Source organism: Myodes glareolus, chromosome 4 (genome assembly GCF_982192425.1).
Source record: "Myodes glareolus chromosome 4, mMyoGla1.1, whole genome shotgun sequence".
NCBI lineage: Eukaryota > Metazoa > Chordata > Mammalia > Rodentia > Cricetidae > Myodes > Myodes glareolus.
The window spans coordinates 84,580,423-84,607,464 of NC_142029.1; the positions used below are offsets into that span (position 1 = coordinate 84,580,423).

The window sequence follows — 27,042 nt, forward strand, 5'->3', positions numbered from 1 at the left end:
AAACCCTCCAAAAATATTTACAACAAAACAAAGTAACGAGGAATCCTCTGAGCCTCAAAGCAGGTGAGGACAAACTAACATCACATCCATAGGAGTCATTGTCGCTGCCCAGTGAAGGCATCAAGTCACCTGAGAACAGGATCTGGGAAGGAGAAAGATGATTAGCTCATCTTCATAATGATCTACATTATGAAGGTCAATTTGAAGGACAGGCCCTACGTGCTATCAAAACTCAGCCACCATGGCTTCATGCAAGGGATAGGCCTTACACATCACTCTGACAACATTGATAAGCGGCCAGGTGAGAGAAGACCAGGGAGACAACAGGACTCTTGAGAAAGCCAGCCAGCTTCTTCTCCAACACACAGCAACAACTTTGCTGAGTCACAACTCCTTCTAAATGGTTTTATAAAACTTACTTAATGCAAAAATAAAAAGACAACATTAGCAATGTCAAGTGCCAAAGGTACAGGGACAAAGACTAAATACAACACAATCCCAAACCAAACAAACAAAAAGAGTAAAAACAAACTAGGGCTCACACCTATAATTACAGCACTGGGGAGACTGAGGCTAGGGTAGTGCCAAGAGTTTGAGGTTGCCTATTAAATTATGACTTCCAGGTCAGGCTGAGCTACAAAGTAAGACCTTATCTCCAAAAATAAAAAATCTTAATGGATAATATCAAGACGTAACCTCTAAAATTTTCTGGCTCCAAAGAAAAAGGAAAAATACCATTTAGAGAAGGAAATAAACAAACAAATCAAGTATCTTCAGGCAAGAAAGATGACCATCAGCCTTTTAGGTAATGGCATTTTATGCCACAAAACAATGAAATGTGTTCATTACTCTCAAAGATAAAAGCAAAAAACTGATGAAAGGTAAAACTTATTCCCATATGCACTTTCTAAGGAATCTAATAAAAAATTGTCTCAAGGCATAGTGAGAAGGCTCAGCCAGCAGAAGGAAGCTGCCTCTGAGTACGATGACCTGGAGTTAGCTACCCAGGACCAATAGCGGGAGGAGAGAACAAACTCCTCCAAATTGACCTCTGACTTCCACATATGCATGCTCTCTCTCTCTCTCTCTCTCACACACACACACACACACACACACACACACACACACACACACGGGAGGGCAAATGAGTATTTGCACTAATTAGATAAATGTAATTAAAAATTTAAAGTGGGAAGCTGATTGGTGGGGCTGGAGAGATGGCTCAGGGATTAAGAGCTCTCCCAAAAGTCCTGAGTTCAATTCCCAGTAACCACATGGTGGGTCCACCACCAGCTGTAATGAGACCTGGCCAGTCGTCCTCGTCAACTTAGACCATGAAATTCAATATGGACAAGTTCGACAGAACCGCCATATATAGGCTGCCCATGAATCCTTCAGCATTGCCAGGGCACAAATTTCAATTTTCAATTTCTGTTAGTATATACTTAGCCATGAGTAAAGCCCTAGGTTTCTATAGTCAGAATTATACCCCTAAAAGGAGTCACCAATTAAAAATCACTGCAAAAGATTTCAAAAACAGATTTAGTGGACATAAATGAAATGTCACCACAATAACCGGTTTGGAAGACAGTCACTACACAAACACAAATAACACATATACATAAACTTTGAAATTTCTGCTTTAACAAAAATAGTAAATGAAATCTTATTTCTAAGTAACTAAGAGCCAAAATTAAAATCAACACATTTTTTGCATAGTAGTCATATACTAATAGCATATGCTACTGAGATTAAAATGTGTAAATATGGAAGAAAACCATCTCCTGCAGGAACATAAAAACAATGAACTACTTTACTAGGAGAAGTGATACGTATACATTGATCCAATCACCTTTCTAGACTGATTCTCATGTATAATGCTAAAAATTAACTGCCAACCACATAGTGGCAAACAACCTGAGCACACTAAATAACTGTGCTGACAAAATTGCTATGGTAGTATGATAGGGCATCTCTTGGGTATATTCCCAAGAGTGGAATTGCTGGGTCCTGAGGGAGGTTGACTCCCAGTTTCCTGAGAAACCACCACACTGATTTCCACAGTGGCTGCACAAGTTTGCATTCCCACCAACAATGGATGAGTGTTCCCTTCACTCCACATCCTCTCCAGCATAGGCTATCATTGGTGTTTTTGAGTTTGGCTATTCTGACAGGTGTAAGATGGTATCTCAAAGTTGTTTTGATTTACATTTCCCTGATCGCTAAGGAGGTAGAGCATGACCTTAAGTGGCTTTTGGCCATTCGAAGTTCATCTGTTGTGAATTCTCTGTTCAGTTCAGTACCCCATTTTTTAATTGGGTTAATTAGAGTTTTAGTGTCTAGTTTCTTGAGTTCTTTGTATATTTTGGAGATCAGACCTTTGTCTGATGAGGGGTTGGTGAAGATCTTCTCCCAGTCAGAAGGTAGCCTTTTTGTCTTTCTGAAGCTTTACAGAAGCTTCTCAGTTTCAGGAGGTCCCATTTATTCATTGATTCTCTTATTGTCTGTGTTACTGGAGTTCTACTGAGGAAGTGGTCTCTTGTGCCTGTATCTTGTAGACTACTTCCCACTTTCTCTTCTATCAGGTTCAAAGTGGTCAGATTAATGTTGATGTCTTTAATCCATTTGGACTTGACTTTTGTGCACGGTGATAGATATGGATCTACTTTCATTTTTCTACAGGTTGACATCCAGTTATGCCAGCACCATTTGTTAAAGATGCTTTCCTTCTTCCATTGTATACCTTTAGCTCCCTTGTCGAAAATCAGGTGTTCATAGGTTTGTGGGTTAATATCTGGGTCTTGCTCTATCATACTACAAAAGCATTTGTTCAACTATGTTCATAGCAGCACTATTTGTATTAGCCAGAACATGGAAACAACCTAGGTGTCCCTCAATAGAAGAATGGTTAAAGAAGGTGTGGAACATATACACATTAGAGTTTTACTCAGCGGTAAAAAACAATAACATCTTGAATTTTGCATGCAAATGGATGGAAATAGAATATCCATCCATTTGATGATGTGAGTCTGAGTGAGGTAACCCAGACCCAAAAAGAGGAATATGGTATGTACTCACTCATAAGCGGATTCTAGCCATAGTTAAAGGTCTTTGAGCCTATAATTCTGATCCTAGAAAAGCTAAATAAGAAGGTGAACCTGAAGAAAATCATATGGTTATCTTCCTGGATATTGGAAGTAGACAAGATTGCCAGGCAAACTTGGGTGCACGGGGGGTGGGGGGTGGAAGTAAAGGGAGATGGTTAGAGAGAAGGGCGAGGGGGAGGATAGGGGATGGCTTGGGGGAATGGGATGGGGGGGGAGGAAGGATGGATATGGGAGCAGGGAAGTAAATATCTCAACTAAGGGAGCCATTTTAGGGTTTGCAAGAGACTTGATTCTGGAAGGGTTCCCAGGCCCAAGGAGAGGTCCCAGATTGTTCCCTGGGCAGCAGAGGAGAGGGTGCCTGAACTGGCCTTGGCCCATAACCATTTTGCATATCACCATAGAACCTTCATCTGCCGATGGATGGAGATAGAGACAGAGACCCACATTGGAACACTGGACTTAACTCCCTAGGTCCAAATGTGAAGCAGAAGAAGGGAGAACGTGAGCAAGAAAGGCAGGACCAGAGGGAACCTTCATCTGAAGATAGATGGGGATAGAGACGGAGACCCACATTGGAGCACTGGACTGAGCCCCCAAGGTCCAAATGAGGAGCAGGAGGAGGGAGACCATGACAAAGGAAATCAGGACCGCGAGGGGTGTGTTCACCCTCTGATACAAGGGGACTGATCGAATGAGAGCTCACCAAGGCCAGCTGGACTGGGACTGAACGAGCATATGATTAAACCGGATTCTCTGATTGTGGCTGACATGGGGGCTGACTGAGAAGCCATTGACAATGGCACTGGGTCTTGTTTTGTCTGCATGTACTGGCTTTTTGGAATCCTAGTTTGGTTGGATGCTCACCTTCCTAGACCTGGAGGGAGAGGGGAGGAACTTGAACTTCCCACAGGGCAGGAAACCCTGACTGTTCTTAGGACTGGAGAGGGAGGAGGAGAGGGAGTAGGGGTGGGGGAGGTGGAGAGGGAGTGGGGGGAATGGGAGGGTATGGGGAGGAGGGGAGGAAGTGGAAATTTTATAAACAAATAAATAAGTAAATTTGGGAAAAAAATTGCTTACGGTAGCTTGTTAGATAAGGTTCAAATGCCTTTCACCTAATCCCATGGCAGAGCACAGAAAGGAAGCTTCTTCGAGCATCTCCCCACTAGTTGGTAGGCTGCAGCTGTGCACCTTGGTCTAGGTCAGAATCCAGTACACCTAAGTAATATTAAGACCAAAGTGGACCCCCAATATGGCAGTGCTGGTGACAATGTCTTAAACAGAAGGATTTCTATTTACTCAGGTAAACAGAAGGATTGCTATAGGGTAAACAAAACCTAAACTCAGTATTCCCCAGAAATCTCACAAGGCAGGTTTCTGCTTACCAGTGGTCAGCTACCTCTTGCAAAGGAATCTAGTCCCTGATTAACATAAACAGCCTACAAGAGAGTAAAGCCCCTATGCTAAATCCCTGGCTGCACCTCTCTTCCTGCCACTATGTGTGTCCTTAAAAATAACAAGGCTGCCCTCTGCCCCCTCCCGCCACCCCCAAGAACAGCCTGGCAGTTTGATTTCCCAAATACATTTTTCTTCCTATCCACAGAGTGGTCCAGTGTGATGGTTTCACTGCTCCATGGCTTACAAGTTGTGTCTGAAGGCAGCATTCTGTACTCCATCTCTAGTAGTGATCCACTCCATGAGATTAGGGTTTAAGTATGGTTTTCTCCTACTTACTGGTTATTCTTATTATGATGTAAGCTCCGTCCATGCTGAAACCTAGAACAGAACTTTTTATTCTGATCCTTTTTAAAAATCACATTCCAACACCACTTTCCACACCCCATTGTTCCTTAATGGCTAAAATCAGGTAAATCGGGCTGGGTGTTGTGGTGCACACCTTTAATACTAGTATTAAGAACACAGACACAGGTAGATTTCTACATAGCAAGTTCCAGGCCAGTCAAGGCATACAGTAAGAACTTGTTACAAAAAAAAAATTAAAAATAAAAATAAAATTAGAAAACACAACCTCTTACATCAATTCATCGAGTCAGCTAGAGCTCTAACCAGTAAAGACGGTAACAAACAACAATGGTGCTGTTTAGATACTGGCATTCCTGTCTCTGCTTCACAGACAGGCATTGTTCCACAGACGGACATTGCTTGCAGTCCACCTTGGTAAACAAGTTCTACAACCCTGTCTACTTAACAGCTCATAAATGCTCGGTTTTAAATAGTTATTTTTAAAAATTTCACCTTGATAGAATTAGAATAAGAAAATGAAGGTACAAATGACTCCACTTTAGTAAATACATAAGAACAGAGAAGTAGACAATTAATTATACAATTATGGCATATCTGTTAAGAAATTGCTACACATCATTGGATCAGTTTTTTAAAAAGTAACATTTCTAAATTTTTATTATACAATCTTAAATAAAAGTTTCAGGGCTCAAATTTGTTTAACACACTGCACATATATTTAGTTAAGATTTGTATATTAGTACATAAATGACGAATATAAGTAGATCAAAATGTTAACAGTAGGCATTACTGTTTTTCTACTTTGATCATTTTTTATAAATGCATATTAGTATATTCATAATGATTAAAATTACTTAAAGAAATGCAAAGAAAAGAAAGCTCTTCAAAGAAAGAAAATTTACACAAAGTTACAGTTACTGCAGGATGGTTTACTTCAGGGAAGAATAAGCATTACTGAATAAGAAACACTCACCTTCTATAGCTACTCAGAATTCTAATTATTGTGGCATGGGCATGAGTAAGATACAGTCGCAATGTGAAGCAATGAGCACCAGATCTCATCCTGAAGTAGTTCTGAAACTTCTTTCCTAACTGAACTTTCTAAATGCAAATTTCAGCCTTATGGGAGTCCAGTCTGCAGAAATGATCCGCAACAGCATTTCACTGTTGACTCTAAGTAAGCACTACTACTGTCTATGATGAGCAGAAAGAAGCCAAGTTAACAGCTCCCCATCACACCTGCAACTCAGCACAGGATGTCTCCTGTACCCACTTACTTAGTTAGTAAGCTGAAGAGGGGGCTGGAGAGATGGCTTAGAGGTTCAAAACATTGACTGCTCTTCCAGAGGTGATGTGTTCAATTCCCAGCTACCACATGGTGGCTCACAACCATCTATAGTGAGATCTGGTGCCCTCTTCTGGCATGCAGACATGCATTTGGCAGAACACTGGATACATAATAAATAAATTCAAAGAAAATAAAGTATACTGAAGAGAACAATAGATAAATCTGATATTTTCTTCCTAATATTTTAAATGCCAATGTAATAAATGCAAAAAGTAACTAATGATAGCTAATTCTACACACACACACAGTCTAGTTTTTAAGTCACAACTCAAGTCTTCCTAAATATTGCTATGACATGAAGTACAGATGATGTACATAAAGACACTGATACCTACACAGACATCTTGTCAAAAATTTTATCTTATTAATCTTTTAATTACTTTTTCCCACATATAAGACTCCAGATTCTCTAGCATACTTTACTATATTAAATGAAATGACTGATCCTAAATTTGGATTCTGATATCTTGTCAGATTCCTCCTAATGGCTCCAAGTTTCTAATTTTACCAAAAAAAAGAAACCCCCAAAAAACAAAAAAACAGACAAAACTGAGCTATATAGGCAAAAGTCATGATCTATGAGAAATGATGTTCTAAAACTGAATAAGTACAAAAATATAAATGATAAAACACAAAACTTTGAATTGTCAATAGTATGGCTTTTCAATGAACACAGTTAATAAAATATGGCACTAAGTAAATGATCAACTTCACATCATTAACATCTTAAAATGCCAAACTGAATTTTTAAGAATGCTAATAGTAACAGATCCTTTAAAATGATTTAAATGTCTGCTTTGAAAAAAAATCACCATTTCTTAGCCAGGCATAGAGGCACACAACCTTTAATTCCACCACTCAGGAGGCAGAGGCAGGTGGGTCTCTGTGAGTTCAAGGCCAACCTGATCTACATAATAAGTTCCAGGACAGCCAGGGCTACATAGTGAGAAACTGTTTGCCAAATAAAATAAAATAAAATAAAATCACTGTAATAACATTTTTGTTTTTGAAAACCTAAAGTCTTCTTCTAAAAATGAAATAAATCTAAAGTCATGCTTCAATCAGGTTCTTCAGATCCAAGGCTCATGTTTAAGATGAGAGTGATGCTGGATTGGAATCTGCACAGGCAGAAAATTACGGTTATGTTTTACCTTGAAAACTGTTTTCTCTCAACTTCATCCTGTAACTTCCAAATGTAGTTTGAAATCTAAAATTCAATATTACTTTACTCAACAATAAAATGTTTTTCATATATTATTAAAATTATTATGTATTCCACTCTTAGTTTGCCAAAAAAAAAATCAGATTTTTAAGGTACTTTTACAACACTCTCCCACTGACTTCTATCAAAAGCAAGAAATGGAAGATAAAAGAATTTAAACCTGCATTTATTGTGTTCTCAGGAGGACAAGGCAAAACAACTTGAAATATCAGAGGTAAAAAGATAAGGGAAGGAGAAAAGACGGAGTGCAAAATGGAAAGAAGAGGAAGAGGAGAGAGGAAGTCAGGAGGAAAACAGAAAGAAAGGGCAGATAAAATAACATCCATTTAAAACATGGCATTTTTAGATGAGTCAATATTTCAAATTGTGCTCACAGACACAAGATACTGAAAATAATACATATGTAAGCTTTAGCTCAAATCACTAACATTTAACTCAACACCTACTATGTGTCAAGAACTTGGGCTACCTGTTTCTGTTAAGGAGGAGCCATTCTCTGGATATCAGAACTTTTGGCTAGAATTTAAAAAGATCTATAACAAACTCTTCTTTTGGTTGACATCATTCATCATAATCTGATCTTATCTGCAAGAAACAGTTTGGACAAACTCTTTAAAGTTGAATCATAACTACTGACAACTTTTTGTTAGCTGTACAAATAAACTATTTCTGGGAACTAATCGAAGACTATGAAAAATGAAGGCACCACACGGAGAAGTTAGCTCACACTACAACAGGGGTGTTGATAATGGTGAGAGATTTAATAAACTGTAATACATATCATAAGTTGGTTCATATGACACCATTGTCATTGTTCCCTGGTGAGGCCCTAATGCAGTGTACAAGAAAATTCTTAAAAATATGTCAAGAAATAAAAAGGTTTAAGAATTCCATTATAGTTATGGTTTATAAATTTGTCAAACAATAAATTTGGAAAAGCCTGAAATGCAGTATCCTCTGTCAAAATGGTGCCCTTATTGACAGAATTCTTTGAAAAATGAAATTAAATATATAAGGCACTGACAAGTTTAAACTAGAGGGGGCATTTTAATTATACAAAAGGCTCAACTCTGTTAAGGTCCCTTACTCCAGATTACACAACAGTAGAGGTTTTATCAATTACAATCTACGTATTATATTGTTTGAAGTGACAGAGGAGAAAAATGAAGCTAATGAAATACAGTGAAACAGACACCAAGCAAAAGAGAAAAAGCCATCCCCTGATAAGGATTCTAGTCTGCCATCTGTCCCCCTGCCACTCAGTGACAATTACAAATTCTCCTTCAGTTTTTTAGTAAGTGAAGGTGATGAATGAGGCAAGGGCTTTCCTGTGCAGATCCTGACATTCTTTCTGATCTAATCTGAGGTTTAACAGATGACTCAAAGAAAGGCTCAGAGTTCAACAACCTCATTACTAGATTATGCTGTGGAGACTGGGGAAGGTCTAAGCTCAGTTCTGCAGTGAGAAATAGTTCAACTGTAACGATCCAAGTCTTACAAAGAAGCAAAAGGGGTTTTCTCACAATGCTCATCTCTAGGAATTTGGATTGTTAGCATCACCCTCAGAAACTGTTTCAAGAACAGAGTAGCAATGATGCTACATATTACAAAAGCATCACCCTTGAGATTCAAATCAAAGGGGGAGGTAATCATCAAAGGCAGTACTGCTCCATCTCTAGAGGTATGCAGTCATGAGGACAAGGCTGTGGGAAACCAGCAACTTCATATCAGCAGCAGCGACAAATATTCTCTTAAATGAGGTACATGCAAAAATAGGACACAAAGGTAAAAAGAAAATTAGGGAATGGTTATATTAATATGAGGCAAGGGAAAAATTTCAAAGCAAAAAAAATGACTAATGATAAAGGGGTAATTTTACACTATTAAAGGAATCAATCAAGATGATGTAAGAGTTTTTGGTATTTATATAAACATCTAAACACAGAAAGATATCATACATGAAACAAAAGTTGATTAAACTGTCAAAAAAACCAATAAACCTACAATTAGAACCAGAAACTTCAAAATCCCTCCCTAAAAACTGGGAAAACAGAGACAGAAATCAATAGATGCACAGATGAGGAACCAGATGAGCTGATGGGTGTGCTCACTGTCTTGACCACGATGAAGGGTTAAAGAGAATGTGCATATGCCAAGTTATTGAACTATAATTAAGAGCACAATAAAAATGACAGTCATAAATTGAGCTACTTAAAAAGAAAAATCCAAAACATCCTTCTATCTCTTTAACTGAAAGTTTTTGTTAATTTCGTATAAAAATATACACACTGTAATGAAGCAAGGTATTGTAAAGAACACTACAATAATATAAAGTACTGAATACTTTATAAGAACAAACCATGGAAAAAAGCTATTTGAGAGATTCATCTAAAAATCAAATTAAGAACAAAATTTAAAAAGTATTAGGACTAAGGGTGGGCTACATCTACAAATCAAGTAGAGAATGCAGGAATACTTAGTAGCTGTAAGAAATTAATTTTAAAGGTATAAAATAATTCCTTGGAACCATCACAGGAAAGTCAAGGAGAAAGAAAATGTTTTGTAATTTTATTCATTAAACTAATAAGTTGTTTAATAACAAATCTTACAGGCAATCACACCTATTCTGATCTCTGTGAGCACCAGGCTTATATGTGTTACATATACATATATGTCGGCCAAAATTATCTTTTTATGTTTTCAACAAAATCTTCATCACATAAAGATAATCATTAAATTTATTTTTCAAATTAAAACTAGGAGCCAAATGCTATCCTATCATTCAGAGCCCTAAGGAAAGGAAAATTGAATTTAAGACCAATCTAGGTAATGTAGTGATATTCTGTCTCAAAAAAATAAATAAAATTAAATATTAGATAGATGGATGGATGCTGGATGACGGATGGACAGATGGACAGATGAACGGACAGACAGGGACATACACACACACACACACACACTTTGGTCAAAAATTCACTTGGGGATAATATATCTACAAGAATCTGAAGCAGGAACGTCAGAAAACTAAAGCTCTGGTGGAAATCGTACTCACATCCTTTGATTTTCTGACATGAAAGATGTACTTTTCTTTGCTGAAAACATAATTAAAATTCATTGACTCTAACATCATACACAGAACTATTGCAGAAGTAGCTTTCCACATATGTATTAGTTTAACTGCACTATTGAATGTATCTAGGAGTCATTAAAAGAAGAGTCTTATAAAAAATTAAATGGATTAATTTTTTTTAACTGCGTTTGTTACCTACTTAAAGTTTTATTTTATGAGCCTGGGGAGATTTCAGCTGGTAAAGCATTTACTATGCAAGTACAAGGACCATCTGGTGCAGGAGAATTATCTGTATTCTGTCAATTATGTATTTTAATAAAACGCTGATTGGCCATGCAGGAAGTATAGGCGAGTCAACCAGACAGGAAGTAGAGGCGGGGCAATGAGAACAGGAGAAGGCTAGGAAGGAGGAAACCCATTCCTCCATTCCTGCCCAGACCACAGAGAAGCAAGATGTAACCTGTCCCGCTGGAAAAGGTACTGAGCCACGTGGCTACCATAGATGAGAATAATGGGTTAATATAAGCTATAAGAGTTAACAAGAAGCCTGAGATAATGGACCAATCAGTTTATACTCTTATGGAGTCCTGTGTGTGATTTTCTTTGGGACTTGCCGGCTGTGGGGTACCAGGAGGGACAGAAACCCCAACAAGCCGGCCCTTCATGTTACAATCATCCCTAGCACTTAACAGTTAGGTGCAGTGGGGTCAGCTGTGCTGAAGAGCTGGAGCTCACAGCGAGGGATTCTGTTACTGTCCCCACACAGGGGGAAGATGCCTGATAAAAACACACTGAGGCTGTCTTCCATCCTTCACATGCACACATATGGACCTAACTACAAACACGTGAACCTGTACTCAAGTACACACATACAATACACACACACACTAACTCTGAAATAAACTAAATGTGTAAAAGAAAAGACATAAAAGGAAAGTCTCTGTAAACTTGAGGCTCTTTAGGTTTCTAACCCTGAATCTTTCGTAATATCTCCAAAAGAAAATTATTTTTTAAAATTTCAGATTTGTTTTATTTTTATGACAGTTTTGAATGAATGTATGCATACCAAGTGTGCACCTGATGCCTGCAGAGATCAGAGGAGGGTACTGAATCCCCTGTGACTGGAGTTACAGGTGGTTGTGAGCCACCAAGTAGATGCTGGGAATTGAGCTCAGATCCTCTGTAAAAGCAACAAGGGCTCTTAATGAACTGCTCCATCTCTTTAGACCCCCAAACTAAACTTTTAATTAAAGAAAAAAAATCAACATTAAAGGTAACTATAATCATTAGTATTATTAATAAAATTAGTGGCTAGAGAGATGGCTCAGTAGGTAAAGGTGCATGGCCACTAAGTCTGAAACCAGAGTACAATCCTCAGAATCTACATGTTAAAAGGAAAGAAAACTCCTACAAGTTGTCCATCGATCTACACACACACACACACACACACACACACACACAAATATACACATATATGTACACACATGCACACAATAATTAAAATAATTTCTCAAATCGACTTAAACTCATCATCCTTATTGAAGCACAAAATGAAAAAAAATGGAAGAATTTAACAACTTAGAGCAATAGTTCTCAACCTGTGGTCTGTGGCTCCTTTTGGGGTCAAACAACTCTTTCATGGGAGTCACTAAAGGCCATTGGAAAACACAGGTATTTGCATGACAATTCATAACTGTAGTAAAATTGCAGTTACAAATTAGCAGTGAAAATGATTTTATGATTAGGATCACCACAGCATGAAGAACTGGATCAAAGGGTTGAGCATTAGGAAGGTTGGGAACTACTGACACAGAATTTATTCATTTGCTTTGCTGTTGTGTTGACAGCTACACAATGCTCTTCCTAACACTTTCATAGGGAGTAAAGGTTTCTGCTCCTCCAATGGATGGGTAAGGAAATGAGTGAGTCATTATGGAGCTGATTCCCAGATAGATCGAGATGCCATGCTTCTTCCATATCAGTGCCACACACAACCTAAGCTCAACAATGAGCTTAGCTTATATTTCACAAGATGCAGTGACTATTTTATGTTTCTGTTGTTATGAAATGTCCCATTTTCCCTACCCATCACTTAATTAACATAATTTCTGAAAATAAAATATAAATTTAGCATTGAAAAAATCATCTTTGATTTCAAGCATCCAATGAACACTAGTGAATTTAAGAACCTTCAAAAAGAGCCTGCTCATAGTTTTCATAAAACAAATAAAATTTACTATCATTTTCCTTCATACATGAGAATGCAGCATAAAAAAACAGAACTTGTCTAAGTCACATTTTTGGAATGCAAAGTATTGTCACAACGAAAGAATATACAAATTCACAATGAAGAAAGACAACCACCCACCGTTTTTAAACTTCATTCTCCTTACAAAAATGAATACATATTACACCAAAAATTAGGAACTTCATTAAATTGTGAGACGGGACAGTGAAGAAATCAAGCATTAAAATTAATGCTGTTTCTCTAGCAATACATGTAAAAAAATTCACTTTAGAATATATTTATAACTAGCACTCATTTTATATTAAAAACATAACCATTTGAATTATAAATCACCAAAATATCAAATATACATCAGTTCTTTTGTGAGAAGCCTTTTAAAATGCTAGAAAAATTCTTCAGTTAAATTAGATAAAAACACAGAACAATAAAGCTTTCTTACTCAGCAGCTACCTATTATGTTTAACAGTCTTAAAATAAAATGTGTCAAAGGTCAAGAGTAAGTTATCTGAGATGTCAAGTACACTGGGTCAAAGGGATAGTTTTATTAGGTCAGAAGTGACATAAATAAAATCTTATATGCCAAAGAAGAAGGGTAATAGACATGGTGTATATAATGTAAAGACATCATAGGCGACAAGTAATAAGTTTAAGTAGAACAAAGCGTGTTTACTATAGATACCTTCACTGATTAAAAATGAAACTTCCATGTGAGTAAAACAGCCTCTCTATAATACAGCTCATATGCTATATTACCAATGTTTTCAGGAGAAAGGAGCTTTCACTAGAACAGTTACATGGATTAACTAAGAAGTTGAAAAGTTTCGTTAATTGCAACTGACAGAATACACAAAATGAATACATCAATCAAACCTCAATCTACAAAGACTAAATAAAGACAACTAAAATAACTAGAAAATTTATACATTGCTACACTTTGTTTTATCAGTCTACTACTCTTTCCTTTACATCTCTTCTCATTGAAATGAAGATACATATCTATCTATCTATCTATCTATCTATCTATCTATCTATCTATCTATATCTCTCTATATCTCTCTCTATATATTATATAAACTCAGATATACATATCAGATATACTGCAGAATTTTTTCCATTCTAGAAATAAAACTGAGGATTTGTGGATGGCAGCAAGCACTCTCACCAAGCTGCACCTGCTATCCCAGAAAACTTTGTAACTTTTAACTTTAATTTACTTTAAAATGAATAATATATTCAGCTTTATTAAGGGAATCTACTAGCAAATGTTTTTAACAAATAAATGCATTTTTAAATTTTTTTATGTTTTTGGTAACGGGAAGTAGTACCCATCATTTAGGGCAGTATTCTCATTTAAAACAAATTGTCTTGAAAGAAGGATAGGGGCCACCGGTTTGTTTCATTTTATTTGATTTTATTTTTCTGTTATTTGATGCAGAGTCTCAGTCCCAGCTGGCCTTGAATTCTAGATCCTCCTGCCTCTGTCTTCCAATGGCTGGGATGTAGACATGTGTCACCACAGCCCACAGGTGGCTACAATTAAAATAAAATTCAAACAAAAAATAGGAATATTGTAAAAGATTTAAGTAAAAAAAAAATCCATACCACCTTCTCTAAAAGTACTCATACAATCTGAGTAAAAATCCTAAATTAAAGGCTGGGTGATGGTGGCACACACCTTTAATTCTAGCATTTGGGAGGCAGAGGGAGGTGGATTGATGTGAGTTCAAGGTCAACCTATTCTACAGAGCAAGTTCCAGGACAGACTCCAAAGCTACACAAAGAAACCCTGTCACAAAGATTCAAAAATGATAAATTATTTGAGGCAAACTAAATAGATAACTAGTTCTATATTCCATTTCAACTGCATTACAATTACATAGAATTTACAAAGATGAAATTTAGAGGTATATGCAAAAACTATCTTTAAAGATATGTATACTTTTCCACTAGAATTAAATTCAACTCAGTAAATGTTTACTAGAAATCTAAACTAAGTATCAAATATTCTATCAAATATAAACTCATAGAAATTCAACGCTGGAGACATACTGGCTACTACTAGATTCATCTTCCAACTCCAAAGTCTACACGAAACGCAAAAGGCAAGCAAGTAAAGGTAGTAAGGAGCAGTTAGACAGCCAGCACTTGTGGCCAGGACTTCAAATGACAAGGACAAGTAGCCCCGGAAGTAAGCTTCCACTGCCACTGGTTCTTCCTTAAGGGCTTATGTCAGTTGTTGGCTTGGGAGTATGGACTACAAATGAGAATTAATGAGCTGGAGACAGCCAAAGTTTAGAGCTGTAAAAGGAAGAAATCACGGAGAATAGAGCCTGGCCACTTTTGTGCAATTTCTCTTTAACCATCACTTATATCCAGAAAATCAGAAATAAAAAGTCATTTCATTCCTTCCACATATTTAGATAGAACTTTACTAAGACACCATTCACCAAATTATTCACTTCCTCAGAGTATTCAGCTGAGAGGAATGCCTTCAACCCAGAGCAATGCCTTATCTGCTCGAACTCCCTCACCTCATCTCCTAGAGTAGACAAAGTCTACACAAGGCCTTTCAGATACCAGCTACTGAGAAGTAACACAATTCCCCCGGTGTATTTTCCTTTCTTTTGAAAACTCAATAAAAAAAAAATTTATTCTATGCCAATTGTATTAATGATGGTCGTTGCCTATAGGGTATTAATAAAAATCTAATAAATATGATTACTGCAGTGTCACAGAAAAAATAAGGTCCAGTCTCAAAAAAGGATGAAGAAAGACATAGGAAAGTACATATCATAGAGTATCATCTATATTAAGTTCCAGAATAGGCAGGAGAAATTGATGCTATCAATACACTAGTCATGGTTTAGGAACATTAATAGTGAATGGGTAAAAAGGAATCCTCTGGGTGGCAGAAGGAACTTTTTGATGCTGTGGCTAATCCCTTGAAAGATGGCCTCATTCATGACAAGAATGGTCTTTGTTTTACAGACAGTGTGACTGGAAATGGAAAAGGTCACATAATAACAGGTTCTCCAGATAATGGACGACTGCTTCCTCATTATGTGAACATATTTTTAATACCACTGGGTTATTTCAAGCAAAATGTTACATTTTTAAACCTAATGATAGGAATAGTATGGACATAGAGTGTGAAACTGATGCTTTATTGGAACATAAGAAAACAGAAGCCATGCACATTCTAAAGAACCCCCCTAGCAAGTGATAAGTAGATCCAGAGTTTCCAGATAAGATAAATACACAAGGATTCTGCAAAGCAGAAGTTAACAAAGACAGTGTCTATGGCATATTTGTCTCTTATATTTAAATCTATAAAAATTCCATATACGATCTACAGAAGATGTCTTAGTTAGGATTTTATTGTTGTGAAGAGAAACCATGACCATGTCAACTCTTATAAAGAAAAATGTTTAACTGGGGCTAGCTTACAGTTTCAGAAGTATAGACCATTATCACCATGACAGAATATGGTAGCATACAAGCAGATACAGTGTTGAAGAAAGAGCTAAGAGTTCTGCATCTTGATCCCCAGGCAGCAGAAGCAGACCACATCACTAGGCCTACCTTGGGCATATAGGAGACCTCAAAGCTCACCTCCACAGTGACACACTTCCTCCAACAGGGAAACATCTACTTTTACAAGGCCACACCTAACAGTGCCTAACAGGGCAAGAATTGAAACACATGAGTCTATGAGGCCATACCTATTCAAACCATCACTGTCCACTCCCTGACCCCCACAGACTTATGGTGATAACATAATGCAGAAACACATTCAGTCCAACTTTAGAAGTTCCCATAGTCTATCATAGTTTCAACAATCTTTAAAAGTTCAAAGTCTCTTCTAAGATTCATGCAATCTATTAACAGTAACCCTCTATAAAATCAAAATTAAAAAAAAAACAGATCACATACTTCCAAAGTATGATGGCACAGGATATACATTAAAAGTCCAAAAGTGAGCATAGTGAGGAAAATACTGCACAAAGCAAGACCATAAACCAGCTGGGCAAACTCCAAACTCTGCATCTCCATGTCTGATATCAAAACGGTCTTCAGACTCCAAACCCTTTGAGCTTTGTTGACTGTGACACACTTCTTTTGGGCTGGTTCCACTTTCCATTAGCAGCTTTCCTCAGCAGCTATCCCATGACTCTGTATCTCTAACATTTTGGGGTCTCCAAGGCAAACCAGGCTTCACCTTCACAGCTTCACTCAATCGCCCCTCTGGGCCTCCATGCAGGGACACCCCAGACATATGCCTGACCTCAGCAGTTTTCCTTAGTCACAGAGGCTGACTCCACAAACCGCTTCTTCTATCCTTGACTCTAAAGCTAGAAACACATAGTCAAAGCTGCCAACTTCTGTTGCTTGCTGGGTCCGGTCCAAAGTCCATTTCTTCAATTACATTTTTAAGAGCTCTCTGTTTTCACTGGGTTTCCTTCACTGTGTATGCTCTAGAATTCACTCTGTAGACCAGGTTGGCCTTGAACTCAGAGATTTGCCTGCCTCTGTCTCCAGAGTGCTGGGATTAAAAGCATGTACCACTGACTCCTGGACCTAAACTTTTCTTTAATTCCTTTCCACAGGATGGAAGCTTAGCTGGATGGGATCTTCCCCCTGAAGTCACCACTCCATTTATTCCATTTAACATCTGACTTTTCTTTAATCTTTTTATCTCCTTGAACACAGGACTTAGGTCCATTTCACTTCTTGGTGCCGCTTTTCTCCTCAAATTGTACATATTGGAACTTTCCTTTCTCAGCTCCTTTCCATTATAGATCTTTAAAAGCATGATCACCAATAACCACAGAACAGAGTCTATACTAGGCTGTTTTGAGATTTTCTATATCAAGGGAATTAATCCATAATCTCTTCACTTTAGCCTCAGGCAGACTCTTCTGACAAGAGCAAAAAGAAGTCATGTTATTTACCAAAATACCACAGTAACAACATACTGAAATTCTTTTCTTCTGAAACCTCTTGAGCAAGGTCCTACATTTCAAATTACCCCCAGCACCACAGTCTTAAATGTTTCTACTAACATGGCCCATTGAGCAACGCTTGAAGCATTACACTACTTTCCTAACCCAAAGTACCAGAGTCCAAATTCCTCCAAGCAAAAATATGGTCAGGCTTACGATAGCAATACCTCAATCCCTGATATCAACTTCTACCTTAAGATTTCTATTGCTGTGGAGAGACACATGATCACCTGAACTCTTATAAAGGAAAACATTTAGTTGGAGCTAGTTTACAATTTCAGAGCTTCACTCCATTATCAATATGGTGGGATATGGTGGTGTGCAGGCAGGCATAGTGCTGGAGAAGGAGCTGAGAGTTCTACATCTTGGTCTACAGGCAACAGAAAGTGAACTGTGATTCATACTGGGTATATCTTGAGCATATAAGACATCAAAGTCCACCTCCACAGTGACACACTTCTTCCAACAAGGTCAAACATACTTCAACAAGGCCACATCTAATAGTGTCACTCCCTATAGATCAAGAATTCAAACAAAGGAATCTACTAGAGCCAACTACCTATTCAAACCACCATAGAAGAGGTACAGTTTGATTCTAAGAAGCTCAAGTTGAATGGCTGTAGTATACCTGTGAAGAACACAGACTTTACTCAGACAACCTAAAATACTCCTAGAAGGTAAGAACCACAGTACGTATGTTAAAGGATATATTGCAGGAGGCTTTTTTGGACCACCAGCCCCCAAATTGTGACACAAAGACTTATTATTAATTATGAAAGCTTGGCCTTTGGTAGGCTTGTTTCTAATTAGCTCTAATAACTTAAATTAACCTATTTTTACTACATGCTATCACGTGGTTCATGGCTTTTACCTCTCTTCCTGTATGTCCTGTTTCTTTTGTGTCAGTTGGTGACTCTGCCTTTCTTTATCCCTGAGACCTCTGTCTCTAGAAATCCTGCCTAACCTCTTCCTGCCTAGCTAATAGTCATTTAGCTCCTTATTAAACCAATTACAGTGACACATTTCCACACAATATAAAGGAATATTCCACAACAATATACAGAAGGAGTCACCTGAAAAATCAGAAAAAAAGAGATATGTTGCTAACACCCATTTGAATAGAATCCACTATTTTCCATATCATAGTTAACATTAAACCAATCCAAGTTCCCCTGGATGCCAATAGAGACAATAAGTTACAGGAAAAAGAATAAATTACTATATAATAAAATATAAATAACAAATTATTGTCTCTCTTGGATCTTGCTGTATGTGAAAGAACCAAGCAGACTAAAACAGATGGGAAGAAAGTACATGAAGCTGGTAACACTAGTCAGTGGCAACACTAAGAATATTATATAAGACCTGGGAGAGAACAAACTGTATAGGACCGTCTTAGTTAATGGTTTTATTACTGTGAAGAGACACCTTGATCACAGCAACTCTTACAAAGGAAACATTTAATTGGGGTGGCTCACTTACCGTTTCAGAGGTTTATTCCATTCTCATGGGGCGGGGGACATAGGAGCATACAGGTCGATGTGTGTGGCTGAAAGAATAGCTGAAAGTCCTAAATCTTGCAGGCAACAGGAAGTTTACTGACTTACTGGGTGGTATTCTGTGCATATGAAACCTCAAAGCCCTCCACCATAGTGACACACTTCCTCCAACAAAGTCATAGCCACTTCAACAAGGCCACATCTACTAATAGTGGCATTACAAGGACTAACAAGATGGCTCCACATCAACATTCAAAGTTACACTTCTGTATTAGTTAGGGTTCCTATTTCTGTGAAGAGACACTGTAGAAATTAGCTCAATTCGGGAAATAAACAGGCTAGCTAAAGGATAAAACAATTATATTTTTATTTATTATAAGGGGATAACTCATGAAATAGGAACAAGAAGTTCAAGCTCAGCTGTGCCCCGTGGAATTCACACAGAAAGGACACACCTGGGCCGTCTGCCCGTTTCCCCCCCCCTCCCCGTCCCAGAAAGCCACACCTTAACTTGAATCCACCTCATAAAGATAACTGGCTACCAAGGTCTCCCCATCAAGACAACATGACCACAAAACTCTTATAATGGGGTGGCTTACAGTTTCAGAGGTTTACTCCATTATCATCATTGTGGGACATGGTGGTATACAAGGAGACATGACACTGGAGAATGACCCAAGAATTCTACATCTTGATGAGAAGACAATAAGATGTGAACTGTCTCACTGGCTGTAGCTTAAGCAAAGAAGACTTCAAAGTTCACCCCCACAGTGACACACTTCCTCTAACAAGGCCATACTTTCTAATCGTGCTACTCCTTTTGGGCGTCATTTTTTTTTCAAACCACCATACCATCTGTTAAAGAAGTACTTCAGTGGGGAAGGGAAGATACAGCTGACTGTGTGGATACAAACGCTGAAGACTATGAAGAAATCTTCCAAGACATGAGATTTGCTGAAGTAATCCAAGAGGTAAAGTAGTGAGACCAGTAGTGATATGTGGATTGACACAAGAAGATGAAGGAGAAACCTGGCTAGGGAGAATGACTGGATGAGCCATTGGTGACAGAAATGATTCTAAAGAGCTTCTCATCATTGCCCCTGTGCAAACTTTGGGTATCAATGAGAGATCCTTCCAAAAGTAATTGAAGTTTTGAAGAAACAACATTACCTGTGATAACTGAGGAGTTTAGCAAACAATATATTACTTTCAAAACTTTTTAAAAAATGTGAAAATGATGTTTTAAATAAAAAACTACAGTTTGATCTCAGGACTGAAATCAGAAATAGAATGACTGGAGAAGAAAAAACTTTGAAGTATAATATTGAGATTTTGGAGAAAACAGCTACAGTCCATGAAGATGATAAACATGACCTACAGCAGGAGTTTAAAATGTGTGTGTAAAATCAGTGGAAGCTTTCTGACATGCACAGACAAAGGCCAGGTTGCAAGGCACGGTGACAGATGAAATGGCAGCAGGAATGTGAGAATCAGGTAGCAGTCACTCAGAGATGCAGAATAAACTGTGGCTCAAAGACAAAGAGCTCAAATAGTTGAAGGTTACTGTGACTGAACCCAAACCTGAGAAGCCAGAGAGACGCTCCTGAGAGTCACACATGCCTAATACATCAATTACTGTCTGACACAGAAAGCCCCATTCTGCAGGGATCAGATGACTAGATCATAAGTCTACCTCCCTCTAATGTAGAAATTGAGATAGTCATACAATCACATGTCCCTTACACCATTACAGTGTCTGTTGAAAATGAAAAGGTGCTAGCTAAGTGTGAGAAGTACATGCTGATCTACCAGGAAGGAGCTTCTGATAGGGAGATTCAGATTAAAATAATTAAGGGTGATGTTAACAAAGTGATTCAGATTAAAATAATTAAGGGTGATGTTAACAAAGTGATGGACAATCTGTTCAGTTAACTGATGTTGAAACTTTAAAATAAGAATCACCAACTGGCATTCAAAAATAAAGTTCATCCACAGTAGCACCTCCAAACCAGAGGGTACAGACTTTGAATAGACTGATGTAGAAAGTAAGTGTTCCCTGATGGAGATGAGAGCAGGACCTCAACTGGGACCCCAATATCGTATCACTCACAACTGAAGTGGAAAAGGCCTTGAACTGACAGCCCTGGTATCAAAACATTTTTGTTTGTGTTGGTGACTTCTCTAAATCAGTGCTATAGCAGTATTAGGGTCATCTTACAGAACACAGTATGTAGGTACACTGAATTTTTTGTGACTTTTCCAACTGCTCAAATATTTTCTAGGATTTTTTAAACAAAAAAATTCTGCTATTGATAAGATAAAAGATGAACTTTAAACATATCTAACAATTAAGACTTTCAAAATAAAGATGATGACTGGCCAACAGAAAAACCATTTTAAGAACTGTTTAGGGCTAGAGAGATGACTCAGAGGTTAAGAGCACTGACTGCTCTTCCAGAGGTCCTGAGTTCAATTCCCAGCCCACATGGTGGCTCACAGCCATCTGTAATGAGATCTGGTTCCCTCTTCTGGCATGCAAGTATACATGCAAGCAGAACACTGTATATGTAATAAATAAATCTAAAAAAAAATATAAGTTTAACATACACTGATATCTACTAATAGGTGCTGTCCTCAAAGAAACCACAATAATCTTTCCTGGGCATCTTAACAAATGTTTATCAAGTAAGAAGTCTACATCTTTAGTAAACTTCAGACATTCTGTATAATAAAGAGAACAAATTCATAGATATTCTAGTTCAAGAACAACTGAATAAAAATTAAAAACATTCATAAAAATATATAATTTTAGTACACAATAACTATAGGTAAGAAAATAAAACATTTCTAAAACTATGTAAATGATTTACTAATCCAATATCAACTACTTACATGAACTAGACATTGATCTATGTTTTCTAAAACATTTGATAAAACATGAATGAATTCCTGTCTCAAGTTAATAACAAAATATTATAACTTATCTTTTTTAATGATGTGAGAGTGTGTGTGTGTGTGTGTGTGTGTGTATGTGTGTGTGCGCGCGCGCTTGCATGCATGTGCCTGTCTGTACCTACCATGTACAAAGTGCCTGTAGTTGGCCACAAAGACCAATTGAAGGCATCAAATTTGCCAGAACTGGAGTTACAGGCAGTCATGAACCACTCAAAATAGTGCTCAAAAACAAATTCTGGTTCTCTATAAACTCTGGTGCTCTTACCTGCAGAGCCACCTCTGAAGTACCTGAGTATAACTTTTTAAAAATCATTTAAAATAGATTCTATTTATTTAGGCTGTGTGTGTACATACTCAGTTGTTTACGTGCCATGGCATGTAGGTGGGATTATTACATGACAATTTGAAGGAATCAATTCTCTCCTTCCACTTTGTGAGTCTCAGGGATCAAACTGAGGTTGACAGCTTTGGCTGCATGTGCCTTTGTCCTCTGAGCTAGCTATCTCACAAGCACAAAATACTTAACTCTTTCTGAAACAAATTTATGTGATAACAAAAATTCTGTTTGTGTATGTATACTAAAATAACAACATATATGCCTACTATATTAATTGAACTATTAAGTGCTAAGTATGGTTCTAAATTGTTATATGAATACAAATCAATATGGAACTCATAATAAAAGAGTACACCTAGAAAATCAATTAGTAATTGTCAAAAAACAGTAAAGCTTACCACTTCTTCATCTGAAAGTTCACGCCCCTGGATACTGCTATTCTCTCTCACAGCTTGCTGATGTTTTTTCCCTTTAATGTGGCTAAAGAGATAAACTTCGGAAGCGATCTAAAAATACAAAATCAAGCCATACCAATCAACGTACCACTGTATCTGATACTAAGAACTAGACATTCAATCCAGTATTTTTATACAAGTTCAGATCATTCTAGAATATATAATACATATATAATATGTGTGTGTGTGTGTGTGTGTGTGTGTGTGTGTGTGTATCTTAAAATATTTCCCTTAGAATGCAATTCTGAGACTAAGTTTAAAGACTCAAGTCTCAGTACTGAAAAACTTGGTTTTGATTTCTGGTCCCAATACATCAAAATATTGACTTAATCTATCATTAAGCAGGTAAACAATCATTTTAGTAACAATTGCATACACCGGCACTTTACACTGCCATTCCTAAATGCTATTATTTGTAATTCTTACTTTTCATTTAAAATCCTCAAAGAAGTCAATAGCATTTAGTAGATGTCTTAGCACAAGATTTAAAAGGCTGGAAGTCTTTTAATAACTTTTAGCAATAAATTATATCAACAGACTATTAACAGTGACAGCCACCTACCAGGACATTGCAGAGAGAACACTGCTTCTTTCTTTCATAAGGGGTCAGTTTAGGGGCATAATCAGTACTTGCATGTCGCCCACTGCTTAACTCAGCAGCCTTTTCTTTCCTTTGTTCAATCTGTTCCATGTGCCTTCGAATGCTTTCATCATGCTGTAGACAGGGTCAAAGTGTGAGAAACTTAAAAAGTATTCAGGTTATACAAAGATCTTGGAAAAAGACTTTCCATTAAAACTTCTAAAATAATCCAAAAGTACCTTGCTTCAATATTAACTTTTACGTTTGAACAACAAAGTTCACAGTCTTTTAACATATCACTTGAGCACAATAATGCTCCTAAAGTGTGTCCACAGGATGGTAGTGCATGTTTTGTGGGAACAGTTTCACAGATACATTTGTAAAAGAATAAGTTAAAGATTTTTGACATAGAACTTCATACATCTTCTAGCATATCACTGTGCTCAGAGATTCAACACTACTGGTTACTTGGAGGTAGAATTTGGTAAGCTTCTACCCACTACCCATTTGCTTACCTATCAAACACTATGATAAGTGCTGACCCACAGGAACACTCATGCTTAGACACACAGCAGGAAAGTGACAAAGACATACTACAGTATATAACTGCCCTATTACTACTTTTTCACTTCCAATCACAATTCCAGGAAAATTTTTTTTGTGTTAACACTATTTTGTATAGCCAGAATGTATCTTACTCAACTGAATTTTCTATTTTCAACTACTCTTTTCAAGATTCAGCTGAGTAATTATTCTTTCTGATATTTGATAGACCATAGCATGACCTCTGCTATGTAGAAGTTATCTGCTAGCATCTGAATCTCATACTAGATTAGGCATTTCCTAAAAATGGGAATCCAATCTTATCCATTCATTAATATTTACTGCACTGAATTTAAATGAATGATAAATTTCTATCTTTCAGATTAAAAAGTTACTATCTCTATAAGGAGCCAACATGTAAATCGTTGATACAATATAAAGCACTTCTATAGCAGAGACCACCTACATGTTATAATATTGGGAAATCTTTTCCTAGAAACTATTAGTATTTATAATCTTCCAAGTTAGAACTATGCAATTCAAAAGTATTGAAATCAAATGAATAATTGCTAGATAATTAAAATAATAATTATTGTGGGATAATGGTCTAGTACTTTGTAAAGATTTGCCAATTATATTTTAATAAAATGCTGACTGATCAGTAGCCAGGTAGGAAGGAAGTAGAGGTGGGGTGACCAGGCAGGAAGTAGAGGCAGGGCAATAAGAACAGGAGAATTCTGGGAAGAGGAAAGGCTCAGTCTGTAGTCATCATCCAGACACAGAGGAAGCGAGATGAAAACACCTCACTGATACAGGTACAAAGCCATGTGACTAAAATAGACAAGAATAATGGGCTAATTTAAGATGTAAGAATTAATTAATAAGAAGCCTGAGTGAACAGGTCAACCAGTTTATAATTAATGTAGACCTCTTTAATGTATTTCTTTGGGACAAATGGCTGCAGGACCGGGTGGAAGAAGCCTCCAGCAACAAATAATGACTTCAAGTTATTTATTAACTGATTAATAAGAGTAAATACTAAATATCTTTGTTATTGTTCCACAATGATTCTATAATATCAAAATAAATTTATAACAAAATAAATTTGATTGTCAAACAGCTGAGTTTGAGTCAGTTATGACTCATTCATAAAAAAATATGTTATCCAAATATTATAAATACAAATTAATTCAACTTTTATTCCACAAAATTTTATAATGTGCTCCATTTAAGCTCTCAAATTTCAAATAAAAATAACATGCTATCCCGACCTTGAGCTGAATTTTTTTCTGCAGCTCTTCCATAGCTTCCTGCTGAGCTGCTGTGAGTGCTGCCAACCGCTCTTCCCTGTCTCTGCAAGACACAGTCAGATCTGTAGGTTCACCTGCTTGGAGTAACACACCTCAATCTCATGAAACAAAAAAGATACAATTTAGTTGCAAGCCTTATATTTTCTAATAGGCCATTATTTTTTAAAATATTCTGAATGTGTATTATACCTCAAATATTGCCTAATAAATATTTGAGAAGCAATAGGAGTTTTTTCATCCTGTTTGTTTTTAGTAATGAAGCAACACAGTTGGTTAGCTATGAAAATAAGTTTCTGATCCCAAGAATAGTTCTAGAACTATCATTAAATATAAAATGCTGAAAACATAATTTATACCTATCTTCTTAAAAATATTATTAATATCACAAGAAAACAATAGAAAAGGTATAAACTGAAAAGCAACCAAAATGATTTTATGGCCAAGGGTCACCACAACATGAAGGACTGTGTATTAAAGGGTCACAGCATTAGGAAGTAATAGGTCATTAAAGCAGGTAGGTAGGCAAGCTTCAGATTTTCACCCCTCCCTATTTTCAACTACTCTTTTCAAGATTCAGCTGAGTAATTATTCTTCCTGATATTTGATAGACCATAGCATGACCTCTGCTATGTAGAAGTTATCTGCTAGCATCTGAATCTCATACTAGATTAGGCATTTCCTAAAAATGGGAATCCAATCTTATCCATTCATTAATATTTACTGCACTGAATTTAAATGAATGATAAATTTCTATCTTTCAGATTAAAAAGTTACTATCTCTATAAGGAGCCAACATGTAAATCATTGATACAATATAAAGCACTTCTATAGCAGAGACCACCTACATGTTATAATATTGGGAAATCTTTTCCTAGAAACTATTAGTATTTATAATCTTCCAAGTTAGAACTATGCAATTCAAATAGCAATTTGAATTGGCTCCATAGCCAATCCCCCAGTCTCATCCCTATCTGTGGCCACTTCTCACTCTTTGCCCCCATTTCCAAGGGACTAATCGAATCCTAGTGGAACACCCTGCTCTCCTCCCTCCTGTGGAACCCCTCACCAACCCACCCCCAGCCCATCCTCCTACCTAAGTGTCAGCTTCTAACACCTAGAAACACATTTTTGCTGGAACCCACAGTGGCTACATAAGTCAGGATCCTTGAAGAATTTCCTACTATACAACACACAGCCACTAAACTCTACTAACCAGAGAGGGCAACCAAGCATGGAACAAAACATCCACCCAACAAAGACAAAGATAGACATCAGCACCTGGAATTACAATATTCACAAACCAAGATGTCTAAATGCCAGTCTGAAAACAAAAAATAACAGCCAGGACAAAATGCCTCCACCATAGCCCAGCAAACCTACAAGAATAGGTTCTGAGATTTGCAACATAGCTGAAGCATAAGACAAAAACTTTAAGATAGCCTTTATGAATATGATAGAGGTCCTTAAAGACAATGAATAAATCTTTTTTTAAAAAATCTAGGAAAACACAAATAGTGGAAGGAAATAAAACAGTTCAAGACCTGAAACTGGAAATAGAGTCAGTAAAAAAAAAAAAAAACCAAACTAAGGGAAATTTGGAAAAG

General features: G+C 37.1%; 1 protein-coding gene and 2 pseudogenes across 4 annotated transcripts in view; 2 read left to right on the plus strand and 1 right to left on the minus strand.

The window, feature by feature from the left end:
- The window catches only part of Scaper (S-phase cyclin A associated protein in the ER), a 354,060-nt gene that overhangs the window by 196,081 nt on the left and 130,937 nt on the right, over nucleotides 1-27,042 (minus strand). For all 4 annotated transcript variants that reach the window (XM_085688786.2, XM_085688784.2, XM_085688782.2 and 1 more), the window contains 3 exons: nucleotides 25,400-25,481; nucleotides 23,568-23,720; nucleotides 22,949-23,056 (listed from right to left, as the gene is read on the minus strand). In XM_085688786.2, the coding sequence (XP_085544912.2) occupies nucleotides 22,949-23,056; nucleotides 23,568-23,720; nucleotides 25,400-25,481 (343 nt within the window). The remainder of the gene's footprint in view (nucleotides 1-22,948; nucleotides 23,057-23,567; nucleotides 23,721-25,399; nucleotides 25,482-27,042) is intronic.
- LOC148122345 (kinesin-like protein KIF23) lies at nucleotides 178-18,510 on the plus strand (annotated as a pseudogene).
- Nucleotides 20,549-21,374, plus strand: LOC146894497 (kinesin-like protein KIF23 pseudogene; annotated as a pseudogene).